A 26667-nucleotide genomic window follows, 5' to 3' on the forward strand; every position below is an offset into this window, starting at 1 on the left:
AATCTACCATGCATGAGTCGGCACTGTGCTCTTTCACTCTCTCGCATCGGGGGTCAACGAAAGACGCTTTTTCGAAGATGCACAATGAAAAAAATAAAGAAAAAAAAGGTGCTTCTTCACGAATTTTTTTCATGCGATATATCGAACAGACTTTTGTTCTGAAAACGGCTTTGGTATCTGGTGACCGAAGAGATAAGATTTTCTCATTGGAACAACTTCGTAGCTTTTCTAATTAAAAAGTTAATTATTGAAAGAATTAAGACATTGCCCTAGGAGTCTGCTAATGCCCTCCTAGTGAATGCCCTTCAGCATACGCTATATCTCAAATTGATTTCATCTCTGAAGAAGTGATAGATATATTGTTAAAAAAATATGGTCACATTTAGCTGGGATACCCTGCATACAGGGTAGGTGAAGTAAGACTCAATGAATTTGATGAAATCCGCGAATGACTTTCAAAATGACTTTCTCGCAAAAGTCGTTGAATATATCTATTCCGTACGCGACCAATTCAAAGGTGGTGGCGTATAAACAAATAGCGCAGCCGTTAACTAACATTCGCGATAAATCATTATAATTAGTGAAAATACGTTGACTGCGTAATTGCAAAGATGTAGAGCATACCCCTGAGGGGCCTACGCCGCAAGAACCGAGATCACAGAACCTTTTTGCGCTTCAGTAAAAAAATGTGCGAACATACAAAATAATTGAACACTGTTCGGGTTTTGCGGCGATTTCTCCTCTCCCTGACTCGGTGTCACCACTTTTCAACTGACAACAGGTTCCTGAAATCATGGAACAGCCCGCTTCGTCCCTGGAGCGAGGGAAATAGCGATGTTGTTTCTCAGTCTACATTATCATAAAACGTGCCGTACTTGATTTTCTTTCCGCGTTATCTCGTTTGATCTGCACAACACAGTTCGCGATGTGATGTGATGTGATAAACGTCACGCAATAAAACTACAAATACATTACTGTAAAAACCTGGCAGATAACAAAAAGGCAATCACCGATTCCGCTGCTTAATAAATGTCTGTGTTGTATCAGATTTTAACGAGAGAAAAACAACGAGGACGCTAGGAAGCGGGGGCCCCCATGTTTTGAGGAACAGCGTGATGTCAGTATCGTCAAACGGTGACAGTGAAGGTGATAGGAAAGAGCGGCTGCCGAACTCGCGACAACTCTCGACGATAGTGCATTTTCGCTCATTTTTTTAAGGGCACAGAGAAGTGTTACCGTTTCGATTCTTGCTGACCAGACTTCTTAGGGTTGTGTTCTCCCAATTTGGAATTGCGCGCTCAGCTTGTTTTCAGGAATTATGAAGATTCATTACAAAAATAATTAACGGCCGCACTAATTGCATTGATAATACACATACCGTCCACAACTATTGCACTCGAGACATTGTGCTGCTTGGGCATCTCTCTTCCTTTTGTCTTTGATTCGAGCGCCTATTTGAGCAACACCTACAGGATATGGAGAAGGCCTGTGCCTTGCGTCGCATTGGAAGGCCCGTTGTTACTATTGTGGATGCTGCCATGAAGTAAATGAAAGAACGAACGAGAAGAAAGCTCGAAGCAGGTCGCAGGCCTCCATATAGGTGACGTAAGCGTACATGCCCGACATTACTTAGGAACTGTTGGTTTCGGCACTTTCTTGTGCCGGACGTGACTCTGCTTTCACCTCTAGATGTTCTGAAAATAAGCAGTCTTCCGCTTGTTTATTTTCTTATTTTTATTTCTCTAAGAGAGGGAGTTGATAACCGACAAGCATTCTTGTTGGTGCCGGGAAGAGACTGAGACGCAAAATTTGGAATTAAGCATTGAAGTGTCCTCATGATAAGGCCAAGAACAAACTGAAGCGTACGATACAGTGATCACTGAGTAACAAGGTGCAAGTAACAAAGTGAGGTGCGGTTACTGAATTCGCTTTCTTAGCTTATAGAGCATAATTTCTTTTCAGCATAATGTAGTATAATTTCTGGGCTTTTCCTCAGACGCTGTCACACATACGTCGGCACATTTCCCTCAGAAGTCGCCCCACGACACACATTGGTCATCGTCGACGGCATCCCCATTCCCCACAGAGAGAACAAAAAATGGACCAGGGCTAGCCTTACAAGTGGCAATCACCCCGTTCCACACGCTACGAGCAGCACCCCAGAACTCTGAGCAGCAGCACAGCGAAGAAAAGTTTGGCAAAGCTTATCAAAGCTGATTCATCACGTTTTCATTCTGCACTGAGCAATTGCTGCTAATAGCAGGGCTCCGCGCGCTATATCTGATGTACAAATTCCCTTTCTCGTCTGCCCACGTCTCATTCCATCTTCCTTCCTCCTCGCCGCATACTTTTCTTTCAAGTTGGCTTTCTTACACGTTCTTCTGCTATCAGGCAGAACCTGCATCAGAGGAGGTGTCCCTGAATTCTGGTCATGTGACAAAATTACGTGTAAACCTACGCCTTCAGATACACCATCCGCCGGAAACTCCCGTTTACGCAACGGTCCAGGGAAAATGGCAGCCGCCCAAACCACGTGATCTCCGGGAGCCACTCACAGTCCCCGAGCTGCAGCGCGGGAAAAAAGCCATTGCCCAGTGCGCATGCGCAGACCGACCTGCTTTCTCAACCCCCTCCCCCTTCTCCTCTGGTTTTTCGTCTCCTCGTCCCGCCCTACCCCCCGAGCCTCGTCCGTTTGTCTTCAGCGATTGCTGTAGAGCAACGATCATGCTGTCCCAAAGCAGACAATCAAAAAGGGATGGTGTATGACAAACAAAGTTTATTTGTCCTGGGGAGCTGCCTCGAAAAAGCTACACTACATATCTTTTTACTGGAGCTTTAGGTGCTTAGACATCGAAGGGCAGTTCAGAAGCCAATGCTGAGCTATGTGCGTCGCTTTTGCCCATGGCTGCGGGAGAACTCCGTAGCTCTGCACGAAAATCACTGCTATGATAAGCAATCGATCTTGATTCGTATTTGAACACCAAAGCGCACTTGTCCAATGTTCGTAGATCACAGAGAATGAACGGCTGCGACGTGCATGAAGGGCAACTAGCATAACCACACATAATTAGCGGCATATCAGAAACGTACAAGTTACGGCAATTCACTGCACAAAAAATCCGCTAACGTACCGGTCACAAAAAGTAATCAAACTTGTCTTACCGTTCACCTGCGGTACGTCGGAAAGAGTACAGACTTTCTCTCTGACGATTTCTGCGTCCTTTGGAGGTGCGGGGATTCCCTGTCATGTTCGTCTTCCTGCTGTTGTGATGACCAGGTGGATGTGCCATTCCATTCCCACATTAGCAGTTCGCCACAATCTAAATCTAAGGCACTCAAAACCCTCAAACTACCCGCTGGCGTCTGCGTGCACAACGGTTGCAGTCCGTGAGAACACTCGTGGCCGGACAGACGTGATGTCTCCTCCGTCGTTTTTCTTCCTCCTCCATTCGACCGACCGTTTGGATACTCGCGCCTCAATCAAATGACTCCAATCAGCGCGAAGGAAATTGACGCCACTTCTTGGAGACCAATGAGCATCCAAATATTTATACGCCAGCCAATCAGATATCGTCGCCGTCAATCAAATCAAATACTCAAATCAAATACTGTCGCCGGTGGCGACAGTATTTTGGAGGCGGTGCGTTTCGCTTTAGAGCCGGCGGCTGGATACATTTTATACGTGGCTAAATCTGAAAAATTGAAATATTATTTAACATTGAAAAAATTGCATAATAAGGCGGCATCGCAAAAAGCGCAGTATCGTGCTTCCCGTTTCGAGGGAGCTGGTAAAAGTAATGCTAGAGTAAGTAACGCTTCATCTCCTGAGGAAAGTTCTGGATTGGAGCCAGTTGCCAGCAGACGCGTGTTTCAAAGGGTAAAAACTGATCCCAAGCAGCACAATGTACTGAAAGTCGAGTGCAATAGGGGTGGACGGTATGTGTCTTATCAATGTTCTTTAGTTTCACGCGTCTGTTCAAGGCCTTCTACCTACCCGTCCACCCCTATTGCACTCGACTTTCAGTACATTGTGCTGCTTGGGCGAGCTTTACGGGTTCACGTGCAACTTTAAACTACCGGGCCATTAGGTGCTCCGAGCCTGCCAACGCAGCTTTGGAGTGCGCGAAATTTTAATTGTTACGATACTATGTGAAGGTTGAAGATCGAGGCCCAGGGCTGCTGTCATAAGAATTTGTTTTGGTTGGTGTGGTTGATTGATCTGCATTGTATGAATGCTTGAGTTGGCTCTGCTTCGAACATGTGTCCTTATACGAATTAAAACGAGACCGAAAAATGTCACAGCGGTAGCTTTAATTGAAAGGTGATTACGACGGCTTTTGTATGAGCCTCGTGATGTGTGTGACAGGAGTTGGTCGAATTCATTGAGGTTAATCAAACTATTTTTAGTCTGCGTATATCTATTCCTTGTGTGAGGAAAATAATGGGGGGCACCCAACTGATGGTTGACGTGATTAAGGGATGAGCGCCAGCAGGTGGTCGTAGTGGGGGTCAATTAACATGAGTGGTAGCTGCAGTGGTAACTCACGCTGCATAAGCCGTTGCCTGCCCCCTGCCACGGTAATGGTGGATTGACATAATGTATTGAGCGCCTGCTTTGCTCTCCTCTCCAGGTTTGAGTGCACAGCTGATCATCTGTACCATCGCAGAAGGCGATAACCCGGCGCTAAAGTCGAGCTCTGTGCCGGACGACGTTTGTGAGTTCTTAATGTACCGGCCGTCAGAAGCTGCCCCCTTCAAGACTACCCATGATGTCTACATGGACGACTTCACGACTCTTATCGGAAAGTTCTCAACAACACGGTGTGGCATTGACATAAGAGAAGCGTAAGTTTTTTAACACACAGTTGCACAGTGGGCACCAGACTTCGATATTTCAACTACCACCACTGCCACTACTACTACCACTTTTAGTTACCCTCTGCTGCTGCTATTTAGTGGCGGCACTATAGGGTGCGCGTCTCCTGGCGCGGGAGCTTTTTCCCAGTCGACACAGTATTGTAAATTCGACGTAGAAAAAACGTTAGATACCAACAAAATGAATACGATGAAAGCGAACGTGAAATCATATGTCCGCTCGAAAACACGTTAATTTAACAAGTGCCGATCAACGTAAATTTAACGTATATGAAATGCAGTTTAGATGTGAATACATCGTATCAGAGTAGTAATGTGTTGGGAGGGAAATCGCATGAGAAACTCAGACATTGCCGGCAGGGGGCAGAGTCAAGATGGTGGGGTGAATGCGGATGGCGGGGAAAAGGGGGCTCAAACGCACAAACTTTCATTTCCTCGAAATCAATGGAATTTGATTATAGGTAGGGTTTTCAAGATGCTCTGAATTTTATAAAATAACCGTGTCTGGGTTACTGGGAGAGTAGCTACTGGTTTCCCATCAACTATAGGTTTCTCACCGTATGGAATTACTACCATAGTAATATTTTCTTTGTACGATCTCTTGCAATGTTAACAGTAGCAGAATCACGCAAATGCAAGCTTGGTAAAGCGCTGTTGAACAGCTTGTGCGACAGATCTACATTGTTTGAGCATGCTTTTTGCAATTTTTCTGCAAACTTTTCGCAAAAGCAACGTTGTATATTCGACGTCTATCATTCTACGACTTTCAGTTAGTTATCGACGCTGTTTTCAATTATGACACATGTTGCAATTAACTTGTCTGCAACAAGTCCACGTTATATTCACGTTAAATATTTGACATCCTGAATTGGCTTGAGTTGGCTCTGCTTCGAACATGTGTCCTTATACGAATTAAAACGAGACAGAAAAATGTCACAGCGGTCATGGCGACTACGTAAAATCAGAGCGGAACCAATGTTCACATTTTGCGTTCTACATTGTTCAGCAATATTCGACGTTAATTCTGCATTCTACCAGCAATGTGTTGACTGGGTTGTCTCCCCGTCCCCCTACAATGCGACCCTTTCCATAGCAGACGGTACGCCATACATAATATCCTAACAGATGCAGAAAGGTTACGTAGCAGAAGGGCTCATGTCGCCGCAGAGAAGTACTGGTGCTGCACGTCACCCCTTCGGTCACGTCACTTGGTGCGTACCCCATCCCCGCACCCCCTAGTGACTCCACTTCCTGCTAGTGCACTAATCTGCATCAAGCCCAATGCCATATCCAAATGAGGCTCATGCACATGCCGTCACCCCAGAAAACCAATGTCTCAGGGACGCACCACAAAAATCGCGCACTTCACATATCTCCGTGATGTCTCCCCGAAGCTCCCTGTGCGTTCACAATGTGACGTCGAAAACACTTTCTAGCATAACTCGGCGTTTCGTGCCTTCGAAACTCACGATCACAATCAGGCGATTGTCGACACCTCGACCTACACGTGAGTTCGTAGCAGGGTCCGAACTTACGAATGACGCAAGCAAACGAGAAAAAACGAGTTTACTTCATCGCATTATATACAGCAGCTTGAATTAGAAACACGATAACGGCGTTTAGGGGTTAGGTTAGCAGGGGTTTAGTGAATTCGTTTGCATATGTACGGATTAGCTGCAGGGACGTCGTCACCCTTGCAAACGTCATACGCCGCACTACACTTACTCCAACGTACTCCAACAATTTGTATTTTAGTATATGATCGCTCTGGTGCCTCTAACACGCTCTAACAGCGCCGTTTTACTAAACTGAATTCCACGTTATCCTCTTTGTAAAAATGGTCGGCGTACGCGGTGGAGGGGCCAAGTAGGGAGCCTGCGAGCGCATTTGTTAACGCGGTCGGCATGAGTGCCAGATTTAGGGGAGGGCAGACAGGGCAGACGGGGCACGTGCCCCGGGGCACCCACCACAAAGGGGCCCCCACCAGTAAAGGTCTTGTCCAAGGGAAATCCGTTTTGCATATGCCTGAAACGCATCCCTGAAGCGGAAACTTAGTAAAAATCACCTCCGTCCACGCATATCAACTCCGATTAACACACTGGATAGACATGAATAGAATATTTATTTCACTTGTCTACGAAATGTTCAAAATATGACAACCTTACGGCTGAAAAATCTCGGACTAGTGTGCCACACGGCCGTCGTCCTTTAGATACAAAACGATGTCATTTATAGACATATAATAGACGAATACATAGAATACACGAGGGAGCCCCCACAGTACAGTGCCCCGGGGACCCCACCACTGTAAATCCGGCACTGGTCGGCATTAGTGAACCGTGTCTTACCGTGAATTACCGCCGGAGATCGCTGGGGACTTAGCGCTGTTCACGCAGTGTTGCCAATCAATGTATTGTGTACTTGTTACAGATCACTATAGCCGACTATCATTTGCAAATTGATACAACGCGAAAGCGGAATAAATGTAAAAATATCCCCTGAACATCCAAATATCGAAGCAGATGTCCATGCGACGGTTCTGGGATATGAAAACAGTAGTAATCTGCAGTCGCATGGATGTACTTTCTACGTAAACGGGCTCTGTGAAGCTCCCATAGATACCCTAACATCCATTCTGCGGTATTGCCAGGTTGTGGCTGGGATCTACACGGTTTGCTCGGAGGCGCAGCCTTTAAGCGCCTTTGAGCCATCTGACTCGGGCAAACATGGGGATACCTCGCTGCCGTGATACTACGGGCCTAAAGCGGCAACAGGGTATTTTCTTTATCGTTACTGCACGTGCTCACGGCATGCCATCTTGCTGGGACTCCGCTACGGCGAGTCACGTGATCATACGTAACGTCACTGCACAAGCCGCATTGATCCGGTCTCAGCTGTACATCACGCGAAGCCAGCACAAATCCATGGTAGCCGCTATAGCACACACAACGTAGACGTTGGGCAGAAAGCATCCTGACGGCTTGACGGCTTTGTCGGGCCACCGCACCAACTTGTTTAGGTGTCCTTGTGTCCCTCTGCCCCGTATCGTTGTTGTCAGTGGGGCGTTCTTGCTTTCAACACATGTGCCTCTGTGCAGAATACGACCAGAGGCTATGGCACAGTTAAACACCACGACTGGCGTAGCAGCTACAAGAAGCCTCTATGCGAAGCAGGTTTTTCACTACAGCACACTTGATTTTGAGGTCACGGTGAACACGACGAGCGCAGATGTGGGCCAATTAATCAACTTTCTTCTGGTATGACAAGTGTGATCTCGTTGTTGCGTGTCTTTTTGTCAGGGGTTACACATACCTGCTGTGCATGGGGAAATCACCTATGAACATAAGCTGAATAAACTGCTTGACTGCACCTATTGTAGCAGGTGCTAGGATACTGAAATATGAATACACAGTAGCAGCTTGAAACTCTCTTAAAAAAAAAGGGTGTACTTTAACTCCTTTCCTTGCCACATATATAACACCCTTTTGGAGAGTACAATTACGCTCAAAAGGGTGTCTCCTCACTCCCTCAAGGGAGTAGTATAACACCTTCTCCCTGCCGGGGAGTAATATTACTCTCCAGTAGGGAGAAAGGTGTTATGCTACTCCGTTGAGGGAGTGAGGAGACACCCTTTTGAGCGTAATTGTACTCTCCAAAAGGGTGTTAAAGTACACCCTTTTTTTAAGAGTGTAGACGCACGAAACAGATTGTCTTCTCCTTCTTTTTCTTTTTGCGACACTGTCTGACAGCGCCGTTTATTTTCCTCCTTTTTTTTTCTCCTCCGTGCATTATCCTCCACGTACCGCAGGCTATCACGGAATGCGCTTCGATTTGCAGCGGCAATTGGTAGTAAAGCCTGCCGTTGCCGCTAAACATAAATTGTCCGCGTAAGCCTATACTAGCACTTGCTGCTGAACCTTTGCTTGTTACGTAAACAAATAGATCCGTAAGTCGGTGCTATGGGAGAAGCTCTCGCTATTCCCACTACGCGCCCGCTCCGCACGCAACAGTCCTTGTCATTCCCCGCGCTCGGGGGATCTCCTGACACCTTCCAGTTAACAAATGCCGCTGTGAAAGCGAATGAACGAACAAATGAACTGGAGCACTGTAGAAATTGGCACTGAATCCTTGGACGGGACAAAAAAAAGACAATGATAAAAAAAACTCCAGGGCCAGGTTCAAAGCACCATTCACTTGTTTTTGCACGTGGGCTACGACCTGCCATGGAGCAGAGGTTACAACAACAAAGTGAAAAAAAAAAATCCTTTCTTCCTTTTATTGGGTGCCTGTATCACATTACTTCAATAGACGGTCAGTGACGGTCGTTGCGAACTATGAAACTGATCACATTGTACGTACAACGTTGCGGCAGTGTTGACCCAGAAGAGCTTGACATGTGGTGAAAGTAGCACACAGGCATTTGATGTTGATGGCATAGTTATATAGAGGACTCAGGCTACGTGGTTATATATGAAGGAGGAATAAACCCCAGGCACAGTACAAAAAGCTTGCTTCCAGATTTTTGTTGGGTCTTCCTCTGTCTCGTGGTGTCCTCTTTCATGTAATTGAAGAGATTGCTGCTTGTAAACCCAGCCCATCCAGTAAAACAATGCGGTGGGAGATTGTGGAAGTGCCTCGTTAATTTTTAGTAATCTCATGTTGCAGAAACTGGGCAAAATTCAGCTTGATAACAAGAAGAACTCAAGGAACTTTGGCTACCTGTTCGTTGGTGTATCCCCCGTCGGAAGAGACTCTGGTAACACTATGAGAGATCATGTGCAACGTATTATCAAGTAAGTATCTGTACAGGTACAGAAACCCACGAACAAGGGTCAGACTTGTTGGTGTGGTTCCAGGAACATACTTTCATGGTCTTGCCGAACTCCAGCCCGCATATTCTAATCTGCACGGTCTATAGTTCATCCCACCAGCCACCTACCTACAAAGCTCTTGCACCTTGGGAAGCACCTTTGACCCGATCATACGCAGATCATAACCAGAATTTAGTGGGTTACAATTTGTAAACCCACTTCATTCATAATGTAAGGGCTGAAAACTGAGCTTCGAGATGTATCACCTATGCTTCACAGTCGACAACTTTTACGACTCTCTAATGAACGTATGACCTTCAAACCACCCTATCTATCACGAATATGCCTCGTTTTCGACGAGCCGCCTTGCGTTTCACCAGTCCGAAAGGAAAACCATGCGGCTGGCTGCGAGGCTCGTTTCCTTTCGTATCGAACTTCCCTCGCAACGCGGGAATGGAAAGAAGGATAGGTGACAATAATCTTTTACTTCAGAATGCAGGTGGCGTCTGTGTAATGTGGCCCTATTTAGTTACTCTACTCGACAGGACGGGACTTTAGGATGATCACGCCAGATCTTCAACTTGCCCCATCAAGCGCGTTAAATGCATCATCACGTATTCGCAGAGAGCTGTTGCTGAAAGTTACCCTTCAAGATCGGGGCCCTGCTCTTCCCCTTCAAGGTGGACATGGGAGCATAGATGAGGAAAGAAGGAAGGGCAGCTATACTGGGACACAACTCGAAACAGCACTGCGAACTGCAGTCGGCGAAGATGAGAATCGAATTTGATCTTCGAATTTGGACATCTTGTTGAGTTCCTGTTGAAATCAACAGAAACTAAATACAATACCAATGCGAATTAAGTTAGCTGAAAATGAACTCAGTAGAAATTGTATTGCGAAAGGCTCAATAGACACTCTATTGCTTTTCTGTTGAGCTTTAACAGTCAGCTGGATAATTGTGACATATGTTCACTAATGAAAGATGAAAGTCACTGAAAAGGTTAGCCAGCTGTAGGGATCGAACCCACATCTTCTGGATTGCCGGTCCAGGGCTCTACCAATTGAGCTAAGCTAACACGCCTCTCCAGTCACTTTCGGGGTGCGTCATCTGGAGGGACGACAAACCAGCCACTCACTCTCCCTCACCCTCCTTTCACTCTTACATTTTTGCTCACTCATACACACATTCATACGACGGAAATCGATGCAAGCGGCACCTGTTGAACAAGAGATAAACTGATGTTCTGAGGCCGGAACAACATAGAAGGGACAGATACAAACAAAGCCTCAAATTGCCTAAGAAATCAACGATGAAAGATGAAAGTCACTGAAAAGGTTAGCCAGCTGTAGGGATCGAACCCACATCTTCTGGATTGCCGGTCCAGGGCTCTACCAATTGAGCTAAGCTAACACGCCTCTCCAGTGACTTTCAGCCTCAGAACATCAGTTTATCTCTTGTTCAACAGGTGCCGCTTGCGTCAATTTCCGTCGTATGAATGTGTGTATGAGTGAGCAAAAATGTAAGAGTGAAAGGAGGGTGAGTGAGAGTGAGTGGCTGGTTTGTCGTCCCTTCAGATGACGCACCCTGAAAGTCACAGGAGAGGCGTGTTAGCTTAGCTCAATTGGTAGAGCCCTGGACCGGCAATCCAGAAGATGTGGGTTCGATCTCTACAGCTGGCTAACCTTTTCAGTGACTTTCATCTTTCATCGTTGATTTCTTAGGCAATTTGAGGATTTGTTTGTATCTGTCCCTTCTATGTTGTTCCAGCCTCAGAACATCAGTTTATCTCTTGTTAAACAGGTGCCGCTTGCGTCGATTTCCGTCGTATGAATGTGTGTATGAGTGAGCAAAAATGTAAGAGTGAAAGGAGGGTGAGTGAGAGTGAGTGGCTGGTTTGTCGTCCCTTCAGATGACGCACCCTGAAAGTCACTGGTGAGGCGTGTTAGCTTAGCTCAATTGGTAGAGCCCTGGACCGGCAATCCAGAAGATGTGGGTTCGATCCCTACAACTGGCTAACCTTTTCAGTGACTTTCATCTTCCATCGTTGATTTCTTAGGCAATTTGAGGCTTTGTTTGTATCTGTCCCTTCTATGTTGTTCCAGCCTCAGAACATCAGTTTATCATATGTTCACTGTTCATTACAACGTACGCACACTGTACTGTGTGCAATATGATTGACATAAAAAGTATAAAATCTATTCTTCATTGCCTGCGGCGTCGATCCTTAACGTGTTCATCCGTACTTTTACAGTAAGATTTGCCATGCAGGTTCACATTGACGAAAATAGCCAACAATTTTCATCCCGTTTCAAACGGTTCATCGGTTCAACGGTATTTCGCCTTCGGATTATAAATCTGGGTTTCCAAACTGCGAACACATTTTGACCTATGAACTATGTAGGATAAGCATGCAGGCATGCTGTTTAATAGTTGCATTCCACGCCAAGTGATCCAGCGATGCTGCTCGACCATCGCTGATTGTCATTGTGGTGGTAGACATACCAGGTCCCAAATGTTAGCCTCTAACACTGCCACGTTCCGACTATAGACGGCTCTGAAGTTTGCGTTGCGCGCAAAAACAGTACCCACTACGGAACCGTATCGAGAGCGCGACGAAGCTGCTCACTAAAGAAGCTCAAAATTTAAACGTGTATTCTAGATAGACCACCCTGCCTACTGACTGAGCCTCAGCGGTCAGTAGCAAAATTAAGAATTTAAGCAACTCTAGGAAACACTTCAAAATTTGCCAAACATTTTATATAGACATTTTTTATAGAACTACAGCACCTAACAATTGAAGGTTTGCAATTTGTAACTCTTTTCTCGGCGAGTTAGGTGTGGTTAAGCAATTTTAAAATAATATCCTTCAAAAGTACGTATTTCCGTGAGAAAAGTATCGATGACAATAACAAGCTAGAACGACGTGCTTCTCGAGAGCACCTTATTTATGCGCGGAGTACTTTCGGAATTCTTTTTCGGCGCCATACTTGAGACGTTGGATTCACTGGGCAGTCACCGAGTAGGAGCGCACCTTGCTCTTCTTCACCTCGAAGAAGTAGTAAAAAACAACAACAATTATTGCAACAGAAATAAGATGCTTTGCCTATTGACCGCTTCCGACAGTCTCAAGACCGGTTCACGTTCACTGGACGTCCGTTTTCCATTTTACCCTTTCGGCCCTTGCCGCCATATCATACTTATAAATTCAGTCAGCCAGTTCGAATCCACCGCATTCAATTGAAGTGCGCAAGTGCGTCATGATGGAAGACATGAGAGCTCTGTTGTGTTGGTCCTACGATTAACTGCCTCGTCCATTGCATCGTAACTTGACCGGGAGTTTATTTTTAGTCTTTACATAATTTTATTTTAAAACTATGAAAGCGTCATCGATGTCGTTTTTCCAATTCTACGCGCAGGCGGGCATCCTCTGAAAGAGAGTACGTAACTACGAGATGACTACTGATCAAGATTCGTTAATTAGCTTTTTAATTAGGGGATTTTGGGCCATTTCACGTTCAACAAATTCTGAAACACGCGCGTGGGTTGAAATATCTGTCCCCGAATTTTGATATGCAAATGAGCCGAAACTGCGGCGACTGCGAAAGCGGGGAGTATAGTGGGGGCCATGTGCATTGGACGGAGATTATTGTAGTAGTTGCCCCTCAGCTGGTCAGATAAACCGCTTGCCAGCCCAGACAGGCCTTCGTCTGTGAGGGTGATGCGCTCTTCAGACGGCGCTTTTGTTTTGTTTCGGATCATTTGTTTGTCAAAATTCGGGGATTGATATTTTAACGCACGTGCGTGTTTTTTAAGCGTGGAATTCAAAGCGTGGGGTTCAACGAGGATAGTCTCTCAATCTGATATCTCAAAGTTCAGAGGACGCCCGCCTGGCCGTAGAACTCAACTGCAAAAACATCTATGCTGCTCTCTGGGCTTTCTCATAAAAATTCTGCAAATGCCAAAAATACACCCTGTATATAGGTGCTTCCTTCAGGTCCCAGAATTTTTACCTTCGTTGAAGATAATGGTGCTTGTCTAATCAACATGAGTGAATTATTCCGCAGTTTTACAACAGCAGAGTTTAAAGGCGATTGATTTCTTTCTACATGTGTAATCTGCCCTTCCAGGTTTGGTAAACGGCTTCATTTTTATTGTAGTTGTCATAGAGCTTTCCTTCGAGCTTCCTTGAATCGCTTTCCTTCATTTGCAGTAGGTTGTTTTACTATAACCTCTACCCAGGAAACGAGTATAGATGGGTAGAAATCCAGCGAACCGGTAGAGAAGTACGAAGGGAGTTGCCTCAGGACAGGACCCGCCGATATTTCGAACAGAGGCTGTTCTTCTTCTGGGAATTAGAAGCGCGTGTTGCGCTGGTGTGAAGGATTGGCGTCGAGATTACAGTTAGTGATAATTTATTTGTGCAATCCTTCCTTCACAGATGGTGCTGCGTCACAACACAAAGAAAAAAAAACCGTGAATCAGCTCCATGTAACAATCAAATATTGACGCATCGTGATATGTACACGTGTGCAAATGAATATTAGAGATACATAACAGCAGTATGAGGGGTCAAAAATGTAAATGCAAGGGGGGCTAAGAGCCTCCTTCGGGACACATAAATGCCCTCACAGTGCCTGGCACAATAACCTACCACTGTTTTGCTGCAGTATCCTGTTGTCAGGTTGTTGAGCCGCTGACGTCATTCTCACGTAGAACCAAAATATTCATTGACCAAAGGATATTGTTCTTGCTGTGGCGAATATAGCATAATGTACATAATTCCTTCTTGGCGTTATTCATATAACGTATTAGAAAATTTCAGCCTTGTTTGAGGTGATTTTCTCTCGCACAGAATAAACACATTTCTTTAGCGCACACAAAGCACCAAATAGCCGATAGCTCAATGACAAACACAGTATAGAAGAAGGGGTTTACCAAACCAAGATGAGCAGATTACGTATGTCCAAGTCAGTCGGGTTCGAACTATGGTCTCTTAAAACTGCCTTAGAACTGCCGTAACCCCAAGAAAACGCATCCTTCACTCATCCTGAGGATGTCACTGTGGGACAAAATTTACATCCTGGGAACATCCCCACAGGATCCTCAATTTGTTAGAAATGTGTTGGAGTGAGACTCCAGAGATGATCCTAGGGACAACATCTGGGGACAAAAATGGGATTGTCTCAGGAGCACTATTGGATCATGTTCCATTTCTCTTTTAAAAGTGAGCAGACGTTTACAGTGGAAACCAACTCTTTTTTTTTTTCAGTTCTCCAACCTCGGCCACCAGCTTCTCATTTTCCATTTCTCCTCTTCGATTGTTTTCGATGACGAGGAATGGGTGCCGCGGTATAAAAAGCAAAAATGGAAAAAGCCCTGTGCTACTACGTCTAAGGCAGCCCACTTTGAAAGAAATATGCGGCAGTGGCATTTCCTTTCGCAGATAAAACATATACTATATATTGCTTTGTCTTGCGAACTCTCGCAAGTGCGAGAGTCCTCCTAACATCTCAGACAAAACGAAGGGTGAGGTACCTAAGTTTAATTCAATTTCATGTATAAGCAACACTGCGGTGTCGAATTCCTTGGAGTATTAGGTTACAACCAAGGTAACGTCCGTGTTTCCTACTTAGATGATTTAAAACACCAATCGAAAATCAAGCACGCGCTGTAATATGCCATCGCTGTTCTGTATCTTCCGCGGAAATGCTCCGTGTAGCATCCCCTCAGGGACCTTGCTCGGACGTTCTTGGCAACGAGATCACAATGAAAGCTAGCAAGCTATATTTTATCGCACATTCAACCCAGTGCATGGAATATCCATTGAAACCATTCAATTTGTATTTGTACCCCTCCATTTTTGTATTTTTTCTTTGCAGTATTTTTGTAGTTCGTCACTGCTGGTTCGGTTGAATCTGGTTATGACAACCGGAACAGTAATTAATGGGTGGAGGCATTGACATGCACAACGCAATATTAAACTAATTTACTTCTCCTATGTATATCCTCCGGCTGACGACCGCAGGACATACGCAAATGATTATCTCTGGAAGATCCCATGATGACACCCTCAGCATCTCCTCCGGACGAGGACGCGATGACACTTTGAGGAAGTCCTGAGGATCGCCAATGTTCTTGGGGGGAATAGAATTGTCCTGCGTAGAACAAACCCCTCGTTTTCATCGGTCAGGCACTATTGTCAACGAAGACGGAGGAAGCAGAAACCAATGACGGGATGCAAGGTGTGCAAGGTCAAGACCTATAGACAATGCATAGACCTATAGACTGGCGTATGACAACAAGGGCCAAAAGGGAAAACGGCCGTCAGTTGTGCCTTGCCATCAGCCTTGCAGTCCTGACATTGAAACCTGTCTAAAAAGGTCAATAGGAATATTACCTTTTGACGTTGTTCATTTAGAGAAATCTCCAGCATTTCTTTTGTAATAATCCCAGTTTTTAAAATGTTTTCGGGGGCAGTAGGAGCAAGGTGCGCTTATACTCCGACAGCGCTCGCAAGCCTACTTTGCAAGTATGCGTTGAAAAAACTTTGACAAAAAAGTGCTTTGCCAAATGTATACATCTAAGTGTATAAATGAGTTGTACTATGTGAAGTTCTATGTGAAGCCTGTCTTTCTAGCTTGTTATAACCTATAATATGCACAGATTTTTATGATTTAACGATCTTCTACTCTACGCCTAATTCGCTGAAAAGAGGAGGAGAGAGGAATTTTTTAATGACTGTAGTCGTCATGGGGTTCACATTTGGCTTTCTTTTTGTTTGTTAGAGGCATAGTTTGCTGGTTGTATTCTACAAATCATGTATTACATGCAAGCTTCTACCAGAGAGGGTATGATTTTTGCTCGCTGCGCCCTTGTATCAGAACGCGGCGGTATTTGGGGGTAATATTTGGGACCATTTCGCTTTGCCATGGCTCACCTATCTGTAACTACTAGAAGTGACAACCAATTAAAACAGTGGGACACATCAGTTGCATCGTATCACAAATTTTAGTTTGAATAGTTCGTATAGCGGTGGTTCCAAAAGTATTCTTGCAAAAATAGTACCCACAACAACTACCACTACAACTAGAACTACCATTTCCACTCAAAGTAGTAATTGTCCACCAGGCCTGTGTGTCGTGTTTAGCGAAACAGTGTTTATGGGCTTTAACGTTGTGGTAATTCATTTATCAAATATTTTGACCGCATAAACATTTTGAAGAATTGGGTATTCTGAAAGAAACCATTCGTGACCACTCGACTCATTCAGGATCGAGTGCGACAGTAGATGAAAAGTCTATAGCATACTGTCATCTCCTTGCAGTGAAGGACAGCCTGATGGAATTTTGTTCCTGACGACATATCTAAGAGAACCCGATGACGTATGCCGTGTGGCGGCACCTTCAGTCTGGACAAAGCCAGCCTTTTCTGACCAGCCGACGTTTGTAAGTGATACCAGTGATAATGTTGGTTGGCCACCAGAGGCACATAGAAACGTCACCATAACATTCTTGTTCGTGTGCACACTGTTAACCCATTGTTGGACACTTGGACGCTCGTATCCAGCTACACCATTTAATTATTTACTCCCCAAATTGCTGTGTCTATATCTATAAGGGTAATAGTAACCTGAGGAAAGTGTCACCCTTCCATCACAGATAGAGGCATAGCATGACTTTTTTGTGTGTGTGGTGTTCTCAGAAACTGCTGCGTTGCTTGTGCCGTCGTGGAGCAATAAGAAACATCTGGTAACCAAAATGTTTGTTTCTGCGGTAACAACACACAAAGCCCTCCACGCTGAAGTGGTAGGCTTAGTTGGAAAAAAGGCTCGCACGTCAAATGCCAATTGGCGGTTGTAAAATCTTTATATCTGCTTCATTTAAAGAAAAACGAGGACTACTGATCGTGGGCAGCATGTTTTTTAGACAAGCTATCAGAATGATCCCAAAAGTGAGAAAAGAGAGAAAAAAAGAGAGAAAAGTGATTTCAAGCAGGGTGATCAGGTCAACTTTCCGTTTATTTATCGTTCCAATACATATATCTTGAGGCCTAGTGCTTGGGAAGTACATTGGCAGATGAAATTGCTGAAAATATCTTATATTTGTTTTTAAAAAATCGACTGACCATTTTGAGCACTGTACTTCAGTTTTTCAGGACTTATTTTCGTTACCATTTATGCCTGCAGTTAATTTTTTTCACACATAATGTCTGTATGCTTCAGGACTGCTTTATCATTGCTCACTGTGCTGTTTGCTCATCTTTGAGGTTGTACGTTCCACAGGTGTCCCGATAAAAAAATCTCAGAGCTGCCTCGTAACTGCTTTTCTCCAGATACCAGAAGGTGAAGATCGGTGACATCGTTCCGTTCGTTTATTGAGGGGTAGTAAGCAGCAAGGCGAAAGTTCCGTTGCGAAGTTTCCATATTAGCCAACTCGTGACGTGGTTCATATTCCCCACACAAGTTGTTCATAACAAGCTCACACAACGTACTGCAAAAAAAATAGTGAAATGAGTGAATCAATTTTTGGGCTTTCCACACACACCTGCGCGTTACTGGCACAGCGAGAGTGGAGAGCAGAGATTCAGCCCTTCCTGGCCTCATGTTACATTTGAGTTCTGGATTATAAGTAGCGTTCCTGGTTTTCTGTATTTACTGAAAAGCAGCCATAAACGTACGGCAATAATCGTTTCACACATTCGGTCCATGTAATTCACCAGACGTATAAAAGGGCTGCAAATGTATTGATATCCTTTCCTGCATGGCAAGGGATAGGGGACATAAGGGGTTATTGTCGAAAGAGCACATATTTCATCTATAGTGGGCACTTTGAGGAGCAGTCTAGAGGAACACTTTGTTTGTTTTTGCTCAGTACGAAATGTTGGGTACCCAGAAACCGTTTTCCCACAATTACCGTAACAAACCTGTGACACCTACAACAGCCAAGATCCACACGCAATAAAGACGCGCGTCACTATGTGACGTGTGTTCTAGGGACGCTCCTCTTTGGATCTGGGATCGCTTGATCGAGGTGGCATCGGCCACCATCGCTGAGCAACACCGCTGAGGCTGGAGCATTTGCTACTGTCTCCTACGTCTTCCCAGACGCTTGACGCTCTTCGGTTAACTGATTTCTAAAAAGGGTTCGAAGGCCATCAACGACCACGATGTATTCCCTGACAACACACTGTCATCCCATGGATACCCTAAGAGCATAATGCAGGGACGGGGGTGACATCCCCAGGAGGGTGAATCTGATCCTCAAATCATCCTCAACACGTCATTTTGGCAGTAATATAGCGTCCACAGGGGATCCTTAGAGCATCCCCAGACGCTATGTGAGGACAACTTTAGAACAACGCGAGGGCACTTCTTGGATGAAACACTTTATTTTTTTATGTGCTGACGCATTCAATCGCATCAACGTTTTTTTATTGCATATGGACAGTTGTATGCCGATTCCTTTCATATTCGCTGACTGCTGCAATAAAATCAGGCCGCTCATTCCTAGCGCTTTCCATAGCGGAAAATATGTGCAGCGGTTTAAAAGGGAAGCAGAGAGAAATATAAAAGACATAGAAAATCCCACTCCGAAAGGTACTAGAATTCTCTTCCGAAGCAAGAACAGAGTAGTGTTGCTTGTTAAGTGCGACAGCACTGCTCACCTGCAACACAAAACGAATGGTGAGCTGTCCACGTTTCTTTCAATTACGCAAAGAAAAAATATGCCAAGCAAGGAATTGATTGAAGTATCAGTTCTGAATCACTGCAAAGTCTGTGTTCCTTACTCCTTTTGTTTGACACATTCAGGTAGGACTTTTGAAAGTCAAAAGCAGTACGACAGAATCGCGCATTTCTGTCCTTTCCACGAGAAGTGCTCCATGTATCATAGACACTCATCCTTTTCAGAGGCAGATAATTTTACGCCGGACTACCATTTGTTTCAGAAAAATGTCAATCTGGTCCAAGCATCGACCTAAAAACCAAACAAATGTATTCAGGGAGCCTAAGCAGGTAAACTAAACAAAGTAATACTTGTCGCTCCGCTAGCTACACACAGGGACGGGCAGAGGACGTACCTGAATGACACTCAGGAGGTTCAGGGGATACACCTCGAAGGACGAGGACATGATGACACCGAGGACATCCTGAGAACCGTGTGTGTTCTGGAGGTTTGGACCGCTGATACTACGGGAAGAACAAGTAGTGCAAGGCGAATCTCACTGTGCGTTGTACAGCGACACCCCAGTTCTCCTTGACTGTGTGGTGCCTTATGGAGTAGGACTTGTTACTTCAGAAATCTGTTTGGTGACTCCACCAGGACGTCACAATTGATCTTGACATAGACATATGAATAGGACTGTAAGGGGATGCGTTTCCTTAATGTACATGCGGCAGCTGCATCACCATGCCGATCGAGCGGGGGAATGTATGTTGCTGTTCCATCTTTGACATATCACTCAAGTAAACACTGCGTATTGGAAGGTTTCTATCAGGCTTGGTATCCTGAAGTAAAGCTAGCGTCTCTTCTTCCTGGCTCATTTGGCGGGACCTTGAGTGACCGATGGCCTCCGCACTGTTAAGCTATAGAGCCATAAAAGCCGCTCGTGTAGGTACACAACATATCAGACTTTGCTGTGACTGGGACTCTCTAGGAAATGCTCGCTTTAAATACAGCACTGACACATACGTTGCTCTCCAGTTGTACACTCGCAATGAAGGATTGCACAATAGCCATGGATATACTCTTGTGATTGCAATACTATTTTTTCGCGCTGAAACTGGACTAGAAACAGGTCACAATGTCTGTAGCAGACGTTTTTTTCTACCAACAGAGGGGGCTCTCTACCACAAACCTCACACTAGAGGGAGGGGGTGTGGTCTGCAGCTCTCTGATGTGTCACTGCGGCAGTGATTTTGTAAATGCCATTTCTAGGTCCAGCAGGTCACGCGATTTAAACCTGTATGCATTAAAGGGACTGAGACAGTTTTGATGGACGTGATTCATTATATCGTGGGCGCGCTGTTGTGCACGCCAGAATACTGACGCCAAAAAGTTATGTGTAAAAGTTATGCTTAGTGACATACACTCAGTGCACTCAAGAACAAAGCGCAAATGTCAGTGAGAGTTGGGACGTTATAGTTGTGTCCCTTCCCATTGGCATTGCGCTGCCTCACTAGTGGCAGCGAGGGCTGTGATGTCCACTATGAGCTTCCTCCCTGTGAAACTTTCAATGTAGGTACATTTCGGCATAAGGAACTGTCTTTTACATTTATCAGGGACAACATAGGATGACCTATCGCAATCCCCTTAAAGGCGTTTTGCTCATTATTAATTAGAAGAAGATTGCTGGATGTGTTATCCACGGAGCCGAAGCAACCCTGAGCCTGAACTGATTTTTTTTTTTCGCAGAACCGGAACTACACCGAACTGAAATATTCGACGTCATCTTGGAGCTGAACCAGAACTGAATGGAACTAAAGGCTGAGAATGTTTTGTATGAACATAAAGACTATCCTTTTTTCTCCTGAGCCCTGCAGGAATGCTCCAGATTTGCTGGAGTCTCGAAATAACAGAAACGTTATTTTAACATAGTAAATGCCCCAACAACACAGACGGTCCCCTGGGCATCCTCAGAGTGTCATCGTGTCCTCGTCCTTCGATATGTATTCCCAGAACGTCCTGAGGATGACAATCGCAGATTGTCCCACGTAGTCCCAGTATAGCTTTCAGAATGAGGAATGTCACTTTGTTCAAGTTTCCTCTGCAGATATTGAGTGGCACTTTTTTTTTTTTTTTTGCTTTCTGGGCCGATCCCAGGGGCTGAACGACATTCGTCAGGAGAGAGGGCGCGGTCCTACGTGAAATTTCGTTTCCTCCAAAAATGTGTCTGTCAATGATACTTGGAGCATTTACAGCGGAAAAACAGAAAAGCAGACTCTATAGCACTGCTTTTGACTTTTGAAGGTCCTACCCGAATGTCGCAAACCAAAAGAAGTAGGAAACATATACTTCACATTGCTTGAGAGTTGACACTTCAAGCAATTTCTCGCTTGAGTAGCTCACGCTTACAAACAATATATTGTGTCTGATTTTTCTGTGGAAGGGAATTTCAGTACCTTTCGAAGTGGGTTTCTGGGTCTTTGTACTCCGGGCAAGACTTTTTCTTTTTTTTTTTTTGTTTCTGTCGGTTCTTTTTTCGTTTACTTTCTTTTTTCTTTTCGTTTCGTTTGTTAAAGTTCCAGTCGCTCATTCCCCTTATGGAAAGTACTACACTTTATGCGGCAGTTTATCAATATGAATTGAGAGTAATCAATCAGTGAAACAGAAGTTGTCCTGACTGAGTGTGGTTTCTGATGAAAAGAAAAGAGGTAAAATAAAACAATGCTAGGTTAAGTCCCTGCTGTGTCTTCACACTTTTCTATATCGGTCCTTGATGACCTCATAGCGACAACCAAAAGGATATCGTAAGGACATCTGAGAGTTCCATTTTAGCAAATGAGGGATACCCTGAGGACCGATTTTGCCCTCCCGCAAACGTCCTGCTTGTCCTGGTGTGATAACTGTCAGATATCCGAGGGACGACAGTGTGTTCTTAGGGTGGGGAATTATGAACTAATAATGTAGAAGAATGGAATATCGCAATCCTCAGGACGTCCTCAAAGTGCTATCGCGTCCTTGTTTGTGATGGGATGTCCGGAGGAGGTCCAGAGTGTCATCATGGGATCTACCAGTGATAGTTATTTGCGTACGTCCTGCAGCCGTCAGCTGGAGGATGTATATACTAGAAGTAAATTAGTTTAATATTGCGTTATGCATTTCAATGCCTCCACCCATTGATTAGTGTTCCAGTTTGTTTGTCCTAACCAAATTCAACCGCACCAGCAGTGATCATCAATAAAGTACCTGGCAGACCTTTCCTTTTAATAAATGTATATTCCCCCTACGAAAAATACTACAAAGAGAAAATACAAAAATACAGGGGTACAAATACAAATTGAATTATATCAATGAATACTCCATGCACTGGGTTTAATGTGCAATAAAGTATAGCTTGCTAGTCTTTCATTATGATCTTGTTAGCAATAATATCCGAGCAAGGTCCCTGACTGGATGCTACACGGAGCATTTCCGTGGAAGATACAGAAAAGTGACGGCATATTACAGCGCGTGCTCAACTTTCGATGGATGCTTGAAATCAGCTAAGTAGGAAACACTGACGTCACCTTTGTTGTAACCTAATACTCCGAGGAATTTGTCACAGCGGTGTTGCTTATACATGAAATTAACTTAGGTACCTCACCCTTCGTTTTGACTGAGATGCTAGGACGACTCTCGCACATGCAGGAGATCGCAAGACAAGCAATATATAGTATGTTTTATCTGCGAAAGGAAATGCCACTGCCGCCTTAGACGTAGTGTCACTGGACCTTCTATATTTTTGCTTTTTATACCGCGACACCCATTCTTCGTAATCGAAAACAATCAAAGAGAAACTGAAAATGACAAGCTGGTGGCTGAGGTTGACAAACTGAAAAAAAGTTTCTTTCTGCTGTAAACGTCTGCTCACTTCTAAATGAGAGAGATGAAAGAAGATTCACTATAGCTACATGCAGAACAACATGATCCTATAGGGCTCCTGAGACTATCTCATTTTTGTCCCCAGATGTTGTCCCTAGGATCATCAGTGGAGTCTCATTCTAACTTTTCTAACAAATTGAGGATCCTTTGAGAATATTCCCAGGATGTCATTTCTGTCCTACAGTGAAATCCTCAGGATGAGTGAGGGATGTCAACGTGTTCTCAGAATGACAGTTATGGGTAGCATTCATGAAATGACTGCATTTGACTGCGGGTTGAATTCACACAGTTCACAGTTTTTCTGATTAACGTGATATAATATCAATGACTTAATGACTTATGCTGACGTAGCAGGCCTGGTTGACTGCCATATTCCTGCCCAGATCTTGTGAACAACGCGGTGGGTCGGCACGAGTGACGTGCTGGGGCAGTCAACACGAACGGTTAATTTGTGGTTACGCTGCTGTTCTAACCACTACTACTCTTGTCTTTCATATCGCGCAAAATCTTTCAAATTCGTGAACGACCGTTGACGACTTCCTGTCCACTGTACCACTGTACCAGCAGTGTACGACACAACCGGAAATGTGGCCCACCCGTGGCCCCTGAACTCGTTCGTGAGCCGAACCGTTTGGTAAAACGGGTTTGAACCATTATAGTTGTCTCCCGGAGCTGAACCGGAACTAAACCCTTACCGTCAATCCTAAACCCGAACCGATATAGTTTTAACGTGGTAACCAAATGAATGGTGAGCTCCCTCACCATAGTACAGGACACTGGAGTCGGATGTCATAAACACGACAGCTTTGGTGCTTCACGTAGGGGGCTTCTCGAGTTTCCAAATTGTGCAAGGTGTGCACCCCTTAAGGTTGTCCTTCTAAATTGTTTGTTGACTTCCTGATACCTGTACTTGTATCTGACGATTTTGCGATCGTGGTGCTTTTGATCCTGCTTGCATGGTAAGGCTGCTGGTTGAAACTTTCCTATTGCTGATTCTTCGGGTTCCGATCTCTTATACTTCTGGCTGCTAAAGAAGTACCGAATTTAATATTAATTGCCAATTTGCCATGGGACGATGCAGGTGCATTCATTGGATTTCCGACGGAGACTGCATATCCCGAAGAAAATGACCCAACTTCTGTCCCTCACCCCACACGGCAGGTTCTCTACCTTCTTTACTAACCGGCGCCCGACTAGCGATGCAGAGAAGAAAATGAATTTTGACCTTCTTCTAGAGTGCGGTGCATCAACTATTTCCTCTGCCATATATTATGTAAGTTTCAGTTTGCCCACGCTATAGATTACGTAAATCGGATCGTAACCACCGACTGCAGAACAGTAATTTATTTATTTATTGTACCTCAAGAGCCCAGGGACATTACATGAGGGGTGGACAAAAAAGTGGCGAGTACAGTAAGTTGTAGAAAACCAATATACAACAACACCCGCGAGCTACAATTATAGCACAAACTTAAAATGATACATTGTTTACACATACTGTTATGTCATGTTAGAAGCAAGGGGGAAAAAGAGACTGAAAAGAGAAACTTTGCAAAAAGATATTCACTGAAAATATGTACATAGTTCGTCACGGAAAGCACTCGGATTAACAATGTCTACAATGCGCTGTGGAAGAGTATTCCAATCCGGCATTGCAGATGGAACAAAAGAATAAAGAACACACTGGTGGACAGTGAATATGAGGAGGAAATGAAGCGCACAGCCCTGTTTTGGATGGCCTCAATGGAGGATATTAGGTTATGCTGATGTGGGCTCCAAATGGCGGACGCATATTCTTCATTGGGTCTTACGAAAGTTTCGTAAGCCCGGAGGCGAACGTGAGGAGGACAGAGGAGCAGATTCCGTTTGATGTAGCCTAAGGCTCGGTTGGCATCCGCTGTTATTGAATTCACGTGGGCGGCCCAGTGCAGATCTTTTGTAATCGTGACACGAAGATATTTGTATGAGTTACTGTGGCTGAGAGCTTCGTCACCGATACTATAATTGTAGGCCAGGACTTCACGCTTCATGGAGAACTGAACTATTTTACTCTTGGAGCTATTAAGTAGCATCTGCCATAGGGAGCACCACCTTCCTATGTTACAAAGGTCCCGTTGCAGCTCAACTTGATCTTGCTAATCCGACAGTGTTCTGTAGACGAAGCGATCGTCAACGAAAAGGCGAATGGTTGAGAGGGATGATAGGGGGGGATCGTTGATGTAAAGCAGGAAGAGAAGTGGACCAAGAACTGTACCCTGTGGTACACCAGATGTTACGTTCGTTAGCGGAGATGAAGAATCGTTAACTGAGCAGAACTGGACTGGCAGTAAGAAAGAAGCGAATTCAGTTAATTTGTGCAGGATGAATCCCGTAGCAAGGCAATTTGTACAGTAACAGAGAATGGGGTACGTGGTCAAACGCTTTCGAGAAGTCTAGAAAAATGACATCGGTTTGAGTGTTAGCATTCATTGCTGCATGTATATCATTAGTAAGCTCTGCAAGTTGGGTCTCACACGAGAACCCTTTCCTGAATCTGTGTTGATGGGGGGACAGCATATTCTGGGATTCAAGGAAAGACATAACATTGGGAAATATTATGTGCTCCAGTATTTTAGAGGGCACAGCCGTGAGGGCGATAGCTTTCGACCAAGTGGCGTGGACTTGATTTAGGAATTGGGATATTTTTTCCCACTCTCCAGTCAGCAGCTATATGACCAATACTCAAGGACTGTGTAAAGATTTGCGCCAGTAGGACTGAAACGGGCTCCTTTATATTTTTTAAAACTTTGCTGTTGATATTGCCTGTGCCAGCTGATGATGACAGTTTCATATTACCTATAATATTAATTATGCCACTGACGGATATCGAGACCATAGACATTTCTGCTATGTTAGAAAACGGTAAGGATGGGATCGAACTCAGGTCCTCATGTGTAAAGACCGTGGAAAAGTAATCACTGAAAGCACAGGCGCTACCATAGTCGTCCAGGGGCATACCATTGCTTCCGGAAATTGCGAGGTCGTTATTTGACGAAGTCGGAGAGATGATTCGCCAGAACTTCCTTGGATTTGATGTGAGCAAGGAAGGGAGGTCTTCAGAGTAGAACTTACGTTTGCTTATATCTAACTCCGTCTTGAATTCTCGTGCTGTTTCATAATACCGTCGCCAAGCCTGGTCACGGTTTGTGGATTTGGCTCGTTTGTATAAGCGCTTTCTTTTGTTTGTCAACGTCCTTAACTTCCTATGAAACCAAGGACAGCGACAGGACAAGGTGCGGAGAGTAGTCAGTGGTATGTGCTTGTCTATCAGTTCATTAACCTTTTTTTAAATAGTTGCCAGTTCTCCTCCACTGATCGGGAACAAAAATTTTGTAGAAAATGTATTGGCAGATGAGACTAG

General features: G+C 44.7%; 1 protein-coding gene across 1 annotated transcript in view; it reads left to right on the plus strand.

The window, feature by feature from the left end:
* LOC135388272 (uncharacterized) overlaps positions 1 to 26667 on the plus strand; it is a 363678-nt gene that overhangs the window by 329333 nt on the left and 7678 nt on the right. Inside the window, exons 4-8 of the mRNA XM_064617701.1 lie at positions 4632 to 4845; positions 7973 to 8132; positions 9541 to 9668; positions 17012 to 17132; positions 24349 to 24540. Coding sequence (XP_064473771.1) covers positions 4727 to 4845; positions 7973 to 8132; positions 9541 to 9668; positions 17012 to 17132; positions 24349 to 24540 — 720 coding nt within the window. The 5' untranslated portion in view covers positions 4632 to 4726. The remainder of the gene's footprint in view (positions 1 to 4631; positions 4846 to 7972; positions 8133 to 9540; positions 9669 to 17011; positions 17133 to 24348; positions 24541 to 26667) is intronic.

The sequence above is a fragment of the Ornithodoros turicata genome, chromosome 3 (genome assembly GCF_037126465.1).
Source record: "Ornithodoros turicata isolate Travis chromosome 3, ASM3712646v1, whole genome shotgun sequence".
Classification (NCBI taxonomy): Eukaryota; Metazoa; Arthropoda; class Arachnida; order Ixodida; family Argasidae; genus Ornithodoros; species Ornithodoros turicata.